Genomic DNA, 12,282 nt, shown 5'->3' with positions numbered 1-12,282 from the left:
GAGGACCTGGCTTTCTTGAGGATGCGCCATTACAGTGGCCGCCTGGGTTCATTCACCCTTGACCCGTGCTCCCCTGGGCTAACATGGGGCGCCAGACCCAAGGCAAGTTTGAATGGTGTATGTAATTCTTGTTGAGGGTGAAAGGTATCTCAGTGAAGCCCCATAAATGTGTTGGAAAACAAAGAGTAAGATAAAAGAGTGCCTGGAAACAGAGAATGGGACTTCTGCGGGGCAGAAGAGAGATCTAGGCAGCACAACGTGAAGAGCAAAGTCGGCCACCGGCCATTAAGTTCAGCCAAGTGATGACTCAAAGATGGGTCTGAGGGGTTAAATCCACTGAAGTTGTATACAACTCACCAGGGAGGGCAAGCTTGAATAATAGTTGACTATTTAGGGGCGCCTGGGTGGCTCTGTCGGTTGAGCGTCCAACTTCGGCTCAAGTCATGATCTCATGGTTCACGGGTTCAAGCCCTGCATCGGGCTCTGTGCTGATGGCTCAGGGCCGGGAGCCTGCCTCAGATTCTGTGTCTCCCTCTCTCTCTGCCCCTCCCCGACTTGCACCCTGTCTCTCAAACATGAATACATGTTAAAAAAATTTTTTTTAAATTGGCTATTTAGTTTAATAGAGAGAGGTGAACTTGGTAAGTTTCCTGAAAAATCCACTTTTAGTTGTCACCTATCAAATGATCTTGCCCTGAGGTCACTGCTCCAAGCGCAGTGCCCAATGATTCAGGTGGTGAAGTGGCTTTAGGCTAAAATGGCCTGTCAGTTCTACGCATGCCTCTGGAATTCACCAATATCTAAAACTCCTCAGAGCCTACATCTTGTCTCATAATCTCATCTCCAGAGAGCCATGGCTCCCCTGCTCTGCTTCTTGCGCCTGCCAGCCTCCCTCCGTTGTTAACCCCCACAGTGTATACAAACAAGTTGTGGTGACATTCACAAGCTCTAGCCTTGAGGTTAGCGTAAGGGAGTTTTGCTGAGCTGAGATGCTGGGCGCCTGCTAGGCTCACCCACAAACTAAGGATCTGGCTTGCACATTTGGATACAAATTCATGCACTTGCAAGTTATAGTTTGCCACATGTCATGAGCCTATATGTCACTTGAGACTAGTAGAAAGTAAAATATGAAATATACGTCAGTTAGGAGTCTATTGTAATTTATGTGGAAATGCTTTGGAAACTTGAATGCTCTTAACCTTTTTCTTGGTCACAGACCACTTGGAGAATCTAGTGAAAATATGTACCCCTTCTCAAGGGAAATACCCATCAATATGCTTATAACTGTAAGAATTTTGCATATAAATTTGAGATGTTCATGGACCTTCTGGTGTCATGGATTCCTGACCTAAAGGGATTTATAAGTATAAAATGTTATTAAGAGTATTCTTTTTACATTTAAATGAATAACAGGATGTAGAATTGTACACTTAACACTATCTCAGTGATACATGTAGGAAAGAATATATATATATATATATATATATGACTGGAAAGATAAGCACTAAAATATAAATAGTACTTATATTTGGGTGGTGAGATTGTGACTTAATTTTATTCTTTGAATTTGTTACACTTTCACATTTAAAAATAAAATTTTTACCAGTTTATTTTCACAAAAGTAGCTGTTTATTGTGACCAATTACGGAACTACTGGGCAGAGCTCTCAAAAACAAATCTAAAAAGACACAGTAGTGACCACTCTTCCGGATGGCTACTCATTCACAACATTTACCAGTCTCTGGGATCATGTGATCTATGGGAATCATCCTTCTGATCTTCCAGTTGGTGCAAGAGTGGGGGCCTGACTCAGCGGAATCAATCAGTGTCTTTCCTCAAGATTTTTCTGAACTGTAACTAGCCAGGAGCCAGCCAGCTCCTTTGTGGTGACTGAAGCTGTGAGTGAGGTCTGGAAGCTTTGAAGCCGGGCGGGGGACACACTTCCTGCTGGTCTGCAATGACAGAGAGAGACAGAGAGACACCTCATAGTTCCTGGTTTTTCAGTTGCCTTTGAGTCCAGCTCACCCTAGTCCTTTTTGCATTTTGGTTTTCAATTCTTCCTTTGATTTATACCTTTTACCCTTCCAACAAATTTCCTTTTTGTCTGAACTGGTTAGAGCTGGATTTCTGGCACCTGGAACCAACAAGTCCACACAATTAACAAAAGTATATTTATAAGTACTCAAGAATAAAATTGGACTCAAGTTGTAAAATAAGTGAAATCGACAGGAGCACCTGGGTGGCTCGGTTGGTTGAGTGCCCAACTCTTGATGTCGGCTCAGGTCATGATCTTGTGGTCATGAGATGGAGCCCCGCGTTGAGCTCCACGCTGACGGTGATGCCTGCTTGGGATTCTGTCTCTCCCTCTCTCCCCTCTCTCTCTGCACCTCATGCTCTCTCTCCCTCAAAATAAATACATAAACATTGAAAAAAAAAAGAAATCGACAATATGTCTTAACACGGAAAGCAGCTGGCTTTGGGTGTCGGACCTTGTGCAGGACAGAGGGAGTTCAAAAAGCAGAGACAAATGGAGGTTATTGGTTCAGAGCCTCAGATCATTCTGTTCATTTAGGAGGTGGAACTTGTCTTCTTGGCTCTATGTAGAAACAAACAATAACGGGATTGTCCAAACCCTGGTTATCACCATAAACATGATAGGTCACTTCTCTCATTTATGAATGTGATGCTTGGGGTAATGGATTTACAAGTGAATGAAAGATAAATGTATTTTCTGATTCAATGAGCGAGAAAACAATCCCTGCATTAATTTGGCAACCTGAAGATATGTGAGCCCTGCCAAAGAGAAAATCTGAGCAAATTGTTAGAGATACTCTACCAGAATAAACAACTTTACAGAGGAGTTTGTGTGCTACACAGCGAGTTCCATTTCAACAAATGTTCAACTGTAATGAAAGTAGTTAGAAATACCGGGGCATGGCTTAATTATGTGAGGAATATTTGACACAGTGAAATTTAAAACGACCTGCCTAACTACAAAATAACTCATCCAAGCAAAAGCTCCAGCTTCAAATCTAGTTCTATCTGTATCCTATGGAAAATTGTATTTTCTATCGGCAAATGTGTGTTTCTACTGAGTTTTAGAAATGGCCTGCTGCAGATATGTGGGAAGCAGGTCATGATGGAGCCAGTTCCACCTTTGGGAGGCTGGTTAGAGTGGTAAAGCCAGAGGGAAAGAATTTTGAGTTCACATCGAAATCGACCATACGATAATGAGACTAGATTTTTTAAAAAAATCGACATACCGTAACGTACAAACTCTAATTCAAGTAAAAGCTATGTTCACATTTCTTGGAAGCTGAGAGATATCATTAGCACGGTATTTTAGAGGGAGACCTTGAGTCATCTGATCTGACATGCCTGATGTCTTTAGATGATTCTAGATTTGGGATTTGATGCTGTAGCTATGAAATCAGCACTTTTTGGCAGGCAGGGCTTTCAAACTCGTTAGAATCTCAGTGTTTATTTTATTGTGGGTTTTGATACGAATTACTAAACTACTTTTCAGGAATGTACCAATTTTATTCCCATCAGCGGAGTATTTCATCATGCCCTCTGTTCATCCCATGCATTAGCACACTTAACCTAGTTTGTCACTGAAGTACCAACAGTGATGTCACAATGTCACTTCAAATTTCTTTGATTGTTCATGAAAATAAACACTTCCTCTTATTTCCTAGCCTTTGCAGAGCTAATTTTTGAGAATGAATATGTTCTTTGCACGTTTCCGTTGATTTATATAAGTTCTTTATATATATAGTGATTTCAATCTTTTTTTATGCCATTTCTGTCACAAGTATTTCTTCATTTTTAAATTGTGACTCAATTTGGAACCTCAGTGATTCTCATTCCTTTTTTCTTCATGATTTCTCCCACTGTGTTTGCCTTTAAAGCCCTTCCTCATCCCCAAATCAGATTCCCCTGTGATTTATGCTCACTTGTACAATATAACGTAAATCCTGTCAATTCACTGGATCATAGAGACATATTTGGGGTAACAGCGTGAAATCACTTTAATTTTGAATAGCAGTTTTCAATTTATTCTATTTAAAAGAAAAAAAAAAAGAGAAGACAAGAAAAGAGAGCATAATGGAAAGACAGAGATCTGTAGTCCCTGAGATCCTGGGGTGTTTGTTGGGTCTGTGTCTCTGTATAGAAGAGGAAACCAGCACTGACTTGCCTCTGCCCTCGCAGTGCTCCTGGGCTTTGGGTTAGTGTTCTGGCCGGAGTCAGGAAAATAGCTAGAGGCCTGGATTTGCTAACAACAGCCCCAGTGCAAGTTACAACAAAAACACAAATGTCTCCTATCTCACCTGACCATCAAGTGGATTAGGTGCCTGGAAACCCAGGGATGAAATGAGGGGCAGTCTTTTTGGGAAGGGAGGTGAGTGGGGGAGGGAGGAGCCTGGGAAGTCTGGTTCCTAGGGTACCTTTGCCTTCTGCCCTCCCCCTCTCCTTCCTCACTCTTAAGCCCTGCCCCCAAGACTTGGACACTAATTTATAAGGAATGAAAAGGAGACTTTTTTTTTTTAAAAAAAAATGTTTATTTTTGAGAGAACATGCAAGCGGGGGAGGGGCAGAGAGAGGGGGACAGAAGATCCCATGCGGACTTAGCCCTGACAGCACAGAGCCCCCACGTGGGACATCGTGAGATCATGACCTGAGCTAAAGGTTGACACTTAACCAAATGAGCCACCCAGGCGCCCCGAAAAGGAGACATTTTTAGATTTCTTCTCAACCCAGTTTATCTTTGGAATCATTTTTCTCTTAATTTCTTGAAACTAAAATTTGTACTGAAGTAATAAGTGGAACATAGTAAAGATCACACCAGATAAAATATAGGTCTTACTCCAGTCAAATCTCCCCATGAAAGGCCTGTGTCTGGAATTAGAGCTTCAGAAATGCCCCAGGTGAGGGGAGGAGCTGTTTTGTATTATGTTCAATTAAACTCTCAGGCTAAGGGTTCAAGTGCTATGTTGCCACCAACTCATAAGAGAACCCTGCAATTATTATGTGATAAACACAACTAATGAATGAATGGATGAAGGAAGGAAGGAAGGAAGGAAGGAAATGAAGGAAGGAAAATGAAAAGCATTTCCTATACAAGAGGAATAGAAAAGGAATCAGAGGATTCTAGAATCAGTTCAGCCACTATGCAACCTATCTGAGCCTCCTTGAGCTTCAGTTTTCTAATCTATTCCAGCTGTCTATCCACAGAGTTGATGTAACGTATTTGAAAGCGTTTTAAAACATGGTCTGGAACTATACATTCTGGACATTGATCAGAGTTTAGCTGGCCAATACTAAATAATACTTATAACTATGGAAACCCTTTGCTTTTCAATCACTTCCGTGAAAGGGAGACCCTAGATGTTCAGGTTAATAATTTTCAGTGTGAGAATGCCAATAAATGATTCCTACTCTTCCTGGGATATATGGTTGGCCAGTCTGAGGGCTGGTGCTCATAAGCCTGAGGTCAGAGATCTGCTTTTAGATCAATCAGTGTTGCTATGTTTTCCACCCAAATCGGTCTGAAGCCGTCTAAGATAGGCAGGTGTCTAATCCATCATCTTTGCTAGGAAAATTAATCAGGCCATCTTACTGATGGTGAACCAGTGCTCCGGTGTCTGTGTGTGCTTACCTGGAAGTCAAAGAATAATTAGTGTAAAAAAAAAGAAACCGCAGGCTTGAAGGAAAAGACTTGTTTTAAGAAAAAATATCAAAACCAGAAGCTCTGTGTATTCTGGGTAGTCAACTACAACTGGCCTTCCCAACCTTTTTCTCATATAATGGCACACCTAAAATATGACTAGATTTGTATGATAGTATGCTGATGTCAACTGGGGGGAATTTGGGACCCAGTCCCAGCTGCTTGTGGCCACACAGAGGGATGAGGGGATCGATGTAATGCCCTTTAGGAACCCTGCCTCCGAGGACAGTGAAATCCAGGAAGGGATGACCAGGCTCGCTGGACTCAACACATCCACACATCTCAAATGGAACCCCTCTGCCCGCTAGGGCAGCCCTCTCACTCCATCGCTCTCTCACTCCATCATTTATGTCACTTGTATCTGTATCCAACTGGAAATACCTGAGTTAATGCTGTATTTTCCCTTGGCTCCTTTGGGTCCATTCAACTCAAATATTCACGGAGGGCCTTTGTAGTGGGCACTATTTTCCATTGGTTGAAATCATTCCTGGGGCCATCTTTAAGTTCTGTCTCCTGTGCTTCTTCTCCAGTCTCTTCCCCAGCCCCCGTCCACGCCCCGGGCACACATGGTGATGACTAACGAGGGTTTTGCCCAGCATTCCTTCACCCATTATACAGTCAGAGGCAGAATTCCATCCAGATGTTCCCCATCTTCTGTGTGCCACCCACCGGCCAAAGCCAGCTAAGAGGCAGCAGGCAGGGAGCCCGGGTGACATAATTCACAGGCAGGGCTCAGTGTCTCAGGAGACGGAGCCTGCGAAGAAGGGTAACAAAAGGAGGAGAGCTCTGGGAGGGCAAAGGGAGACTAGTCTGTTCACCTGCCAACGGGTTTAGAAAAAGAAAAACGATTTCCTCGTGTTTCTTTTCTCTTCTGAAAGGACTAAGGGTTCCTCACCGTTCTCAGCATAAAATAAAAATTTCTTCCCAAATCCTTGGCAGTCAGGCTCAGTTTTATCCGGCCTTCTCGGATGTGCATCCCGGCCTTGTCACTTACTGGGCTACCACAGGCGCGTTATTTAACCTCCGTGGGGGTCTTTGTTTCCTATTATACAAACAGGGTACAATACTGTTCTTGTAGACCTACTGGAAGGTCAGCTTTCCTTTGTGCTTTAGATCGGCCCTGTATTCTTTATACAAATTCCACTGTCCCCCGAGGGGGACACATTCCACATGAAACCGCCTCCTCGTTCAAGTCTTCACCCACCTCTCACCTCCGTATTCAGCTCCTGCGCGTGGCAATAAGTTTTTGTACGTTAAGCAGATCTGAACTGAGGTTTATCTGAATCTTTGCCTAGTTTGCACCGCCTTGCTGATGGAGCGATATGGGATTCTTCTTCCCGCATCCTTGTTTTGATTCATTGTACCCACCTCGTCCTCACCGCTACAGCTGCGGTGGTGGTGTTTATTGCTTGAGGGTTATGATGACCACGTGACGCAACTCTTGATTACCGAATGGGAACTTCAGTCGTGTTGTAATTATACAACACACTCAGGAAGGGTGATCTGATGAAGACCAGTTTAAAAAATACTATCGTAATTTCAAAACAAGGGCAACAACATGAAAGCATGGCACACGGCTTGGGAAAGATAATACCCTATGAATCGACGGACAGTGTGAACACTGCGTGATTTTTTTTTTTAATTTTTAATATTTATTTATTTTTGAGAGAGAGAGAGAGAGAGAGAAAACGAGTGGGGCTGGGGAGCAGAGAGGGAGACACGGAATGCAAAGCAGGCTCCAGGCTCTGAGCTGTCAGCACAGAGCCTGATGCGGTATTTGAACTCACACATGGTGAGATCGTGACCTGAGCCGAAGTTTGCCCCTTAACTGACTGAGCCACCCAGGTGCCCCAATGTGCACGTTGTGTTTTATTTTTTTTTTAATTTTTTTTTTCAACATTTATTTATTTTTGGGACAGAGAGAGACAGAGCATGAACGGGGGTGGGGCAGAGAGAGAGGGAGACACAGAATCAGAAACAGGCTCCAGGCTCTGAGCCATCAGCCCAGAGCCTGATGCGGGGCTCGAACTCACGGACCGCGAGATCGTGACCTGGCTGAAGTCGGACGCTTAACCGACTGCGCCACCCAGGCGCCCCTGTGCACGTTGTGTTTTAAATACACTAACCGTGACTTCCTTCTGGGCCACACTCCTCTAAAGCATGGGAGAAAATAAGCGGGTGTGGGAGAGAAATCAGGCTTGGAAAGACGTTGGGACTTCCTGAGTAAATTGTTATGGCTCCGGCTCCCCCTAGTGTACTGAACAACACAGGTACCCCAGTGTGCAAAAGCTGAGCTCAAGCTCAGGAGCCAGGATTCTTCTCTCCAGCCGCCAGCCTTACCTGAACAACTGGAGATCTCCATTTTGCCACCGTTTCCTCCCTACTGCACAACCAACCACAGATCGGAGACGAAATGGGGCAGATGTTCTGTATCCAAACTGATTTGAGCACCGATCTTCGTGGAAGGACTGAATTGATTCGAGGCATCCAAGAAATATTTAAAAGTATGTAAAAATTGCTTTAAAAAGAGTTGCCACTTTCTCATGAAGTAGGGGATGTAATTAAGGAGCATGAGCAAAAATTAAAGACGGTTCCTTGTTAATTATTTTACTACACATTTTATCGGCCCCTGCCTTCTATTTATCAAACCATTAGGCATCTGTATATATATTTTCCTCAAGCAGGACACAGAGACCACTGGGAAGACCAAAGATCGAACCATAGTGGAAGGAAAGTAACTCTTCCAATGGGGAAAAAAATGACATATTAAAGCAATGTTTCTTAAAGTGTAATCTCCCAAGAACACTAGTTCCACAATGGGTCTTACTTTAAAAAAAAATTTTTTTTAGGGGCGCCTGGGTGGCTCAGTCGGTTAAGCGGCCGACTTTGGCTCAGGTCATGATCTCATGGTCCGTGAGTTCGAGCCTCACGTAGGGCTCTGTGCTGACAGCTCAGAGCCTGGAGCCTGTTTCACATTCTGTGTCTCCCTCTCTCTGACCCTCCCCTGTTCATGCTCTGTCTCTCTCTGTCTCAAAAATAAATAAACGTTAAAAAAAATTAAAAAAAAATTTTTTTAATGTTTATTTATTTTTGAGAGACAGAGCACGATCAGGGGGAAGGGCAGAGAGAGAGGGAGACACAGAATCTGAAGCAGGCTCCAGGCTCTGAGCTGTCACCACAGAGCCCGACGTGGGGCTCGAACTCACGAACCGGGAGATCATGACCTGAGCCAAAGTTGGACGGTCAGCCGACTGAGCCACCCAGGCGCCCCTAACGGGTCTTAATTAGGCTTTCATGATAAGTCGTTTTGAGACATGTGGGGTTAAACAAAGAGAAACTGACTTTTTAAAACTTCAGTATTCTTCTAAACCCTTAGTGTGCTCTTAAAACCCCACCGTGTGACACTTAGAGCTAACGCATTTCCCAAATTGTCTAACACCATGATTTTTTTTTTTTCATGCCTATCCCACACACCTGGTTTGTGAATTATCTTTTGGGAACGAATACGCCCTGGATGAGAATTTCATTAACTTTCAGTCAAAGATGGAGAACGAACAGGAAAGTAAGCCAGAGGAGGAAAGGAAATGGTATTTGATACAAGCAGCCAATAGAGTGGCTATAAAGAAGTTTGTGATCAGCGAAACATTAGTGACGCAACAGATTCAGAGTCCGAGAGTGGCAGTCCTCTAATGGGGTCAGAAGGACCGACCGTGGCGAATGCATCGCCAGCCCACACAATCATTACCAGACTTCTCCCAAAACGTCATAGCACTGATGCCATCGTGAGAACGCGAAAGACTACAAAAAGTACGCCCCATCCTATGGGGTTTTCCACTTTTAATACAACTTTTCTTGTGCACTACCTGTACTAATTGATGTGGACGTTTTAGGCTCTTTATTACAAACAGGATCACAGAGACCCAGGGTGCTTTGAGGAAATTAGAAGATGCCTGTATTTAGCAGAAGCGGTGAGTTTGAGAGGATTCCGATAAGTCACAGCTCGACAAACTCTTCTCAAAGGGAGTGTTAGAGAAAACTGGAAGTCCATACAGTGGCTTGTCTTGGATGATGGCACATGATAAGAATACTGACTCATGTCCACTAGAATGTGTTTATTCCCATTGGCTCCATTCACACTTCAGAAATGCTGCTGGCCATGGACTCATTGGTACGTTGGGTGACAACACGTTCAGTCATGAGGGTTTCGGGGGCATCAACGGACCTACAATGATGTGTAATTGTAGGTTCTCTTGTTGAGGATGCAGCGTTTCGTGGAGAAAACAAACATTCATCAGCCCCCCATGGATTGTGGCTCTTAGTCTCTTAGCAGATGGGGGTGGAGGGTGGGACAAAGTCCATTCCAGAAGCAACTCTTGGGCTTCAGTGGACCTCCTATCTTCCAGCTGGGTGGACTTCAGGCATGGAGAGGTCAAGTGATTTAGTCAAGCGCCTGATGAAGTCGAGCAGCTGGGACGTGATTTCAGGGACTTTGCTGGTCTACACCTCTTGCCCGAGTCAGTCAACAGCCCTGTTTCCTGGTTCTAGCCGCTTCTCTAGCTGCACCACACAGTCAGCGTGCTGCGTCCTGCGTGGCCGACCTCCCGGCTGTCTCTGCTCACGACTGGAATAGGAGGCGTGTTACAGGTCAAGTCTGAATTTTCTGGCAGCACAGCGTAAGGCAGATTGCTCCATGCCTGCTCAAAGCATACAGTGTCTGGCGAAAGCCAGATTGAAGATAGCTAAACTCACACGCCAAGATTCCAAAGGAAAAACTTAGCTCACATTTTTCCTCTGCACGGTGATTTTTCTTTCCCCTCCTTTTTTTTCTCTTCCTTTTTTTTTTTTTTTTTTTTTTTTTTTTTAAAAGGGAATCCCCATGTTTACACGTTGAAATCCAAAGTGCACCAGTGGTCAGTTCACAATTCTGTGACCCATGAACATCTGTGGGCCAGGGTGTTCCTTGGGAATCGGCGGTGCCGGGCGCTGTGAGCCAAGCCTGCCCTACGCAGAAAGGAATTCTCCAGTGAGTGAAGCAGTCAGCGAGGGAAGAGGCCTGGGAGCGTTCAGGGCCTGGTTACTCTCTAGCTCGGGTTTTCCAGAGGCATGTCTGCACTCGACTTCAACTAGTTTTATGAGCTGTATTTGACTTTAGTTTTTGAGGCAGGTCCTTCTGAAGCTCCTTAGAGGAATCTTCATTTTACCTTTAGGAAAAATAGAACTCTCTAATCTGCGGTGGGCAAAATGGAGCTCAAATCCAGAAATAAGAAGCCCTCTTTGTCCTTCGAGTAGAGAGAAAAATCTCAGAGGGAACAGGTTTATTTTGACATCTGTCCCGGAGGACTTAGTGCTTAGTTAGGGTCTCCCTCTGTGGAAGGGGGTCCCACAGGCCCCACAGCCGGGCGAGCCGCAGGGAGAGATGGCTTCAGTGTGGGGGGGTGGCACAGGGGGTGGTTGAATGTGCCTTATCGTTTCCATTCCGGATTTAGGTCGGTAGAGGGACTTTGGCGGTATCGTCGTTTTGATTTGTTCAGTATTCACAAATTCGTCGAACCCTCAACGGCAAAACTTAGCATGTGGTGTATTTTAATCTTGTATATTTCTGGAGGTTTTTTTTTTTTTTTTTGCCTTGTTCTAAATTTTTTTTAATGTTGATTTATTTTCTAAGAGAGAGAGAGAGAGAGAATGAGCTGGGGAGGGGCAGAGAGAGAGGGAGACACAGAATCCGAAGCAGGGTCCAGGCTCTGAACCGTCAGCACAGAGCCCGATGCAGGGCTTGAACCCACGAACTGCGAGATCGTGACCTGAGCCGAAGTCGGACACTTAACCGACTGAGCCACCCAGGAACCCCTGTTTCTGGACTTTCAATTCCTTACGTATAAAAAAAGGACAAGGGCTAGATGGCCGCCCAGCCCCATGGCAGTTCGAGGGTTCCGTGAGTTTAGGCTTGCTTCTCTCCTAGTTGGAGACCAGTTCCTCTACTCCAACTTCTCTGCTGTAGTCTGGGTGCTGTAAGAAGAACTGTGTCCCCCACAAAATTCATATGCTCAAGTCCTAACAACCAGTACCTCAGAATGTGGCTGTATTTGGAGACAGGGTCTCTACAGGGGTAATCAAGTTAACATGAGGCCATCAGCATGGGCCCTAATCCAATACAAGTGGTGTCCTTATTAAAGGAAGAATTCGGGGGCGCCTGGGTGGCTCAGTGGGTTAAGCGTTCCACTTTAGCTCAGGTCACAATCTCGCGGTTCGTGAGTTCGAGCCCTGGGTCGGGCTCCGTGCTGACAGCTCAGAGCCTGGAGCCTGCTTCGGATTCTGTGTCTCCCTCTCTCTCTGTCCCTCCCCCACTCATGCTCTGTTTCTCTCTCTCGAAAATAAACAAAGATTTTAAAAAATTAAAAAAAAAAGAATTTGGACATAAATGAGTGTGCACAGAGGCGAGACCATGTGAAGACAGAGGGAGAAGATGCCCAGGTACAAGAAAGACACGGGCCTCAGAAGAAACCGATGCTGCTGACATTGTGACCTCAAACCTCTAGCCTCCAGAAGTGTTAGAA

The 12,282-nt window shown here is 44.7% G+C and overlaps 1 protein-coding gene across 2 annotated transcripts in view; it reads right to left on the bottom strand.

The window, feature by feature from the left end:
• Nucleotides 1-1,536: 1,536 nt before the first annotated feature.
• The window catches only part of UST (uronyl 2-sulfotransferase), a 318,572-nt gene continuing 307,826 nt past the window's right edge, over nucleotides 1,537-12,282 (bottom strand). For both annotated transcript variants that reach the window (XM_043592575.1, XM_043592578.1), the window contains one exon: nucleotides 1,537-1,952. In XM_043592575.1, coding sequence (XP_043448510.1) covers nucleotides 1,823-1,952 — 130 coding nt within the window. In that variant the 3' untranslated portion in view covers nucleotides 1,537-1,822. The remainder of the gene's footprint in view (nucleotides 1,953-12,282) is intronic.

This window comes from Prionailurus bengalensis, chromosome B2, assembly GCF_016509475.1.
Source record: "Prionailurus bengalensis isolate Pbe53 chromosome B2, Fcat_Pben_1.1_paternal_pri, whole genome shotgun sequence".
NCBI classification, from domain to species: domain Eukaryota; kingdom Metazoa; phylum Chordata; class Mammalia; order Carnivora; family Felidae; genus Prionailurus; species Prionailurus bengalensis.
This window is presented reverse-complemented; position numbering and strand designations above follow the sequence as displayed.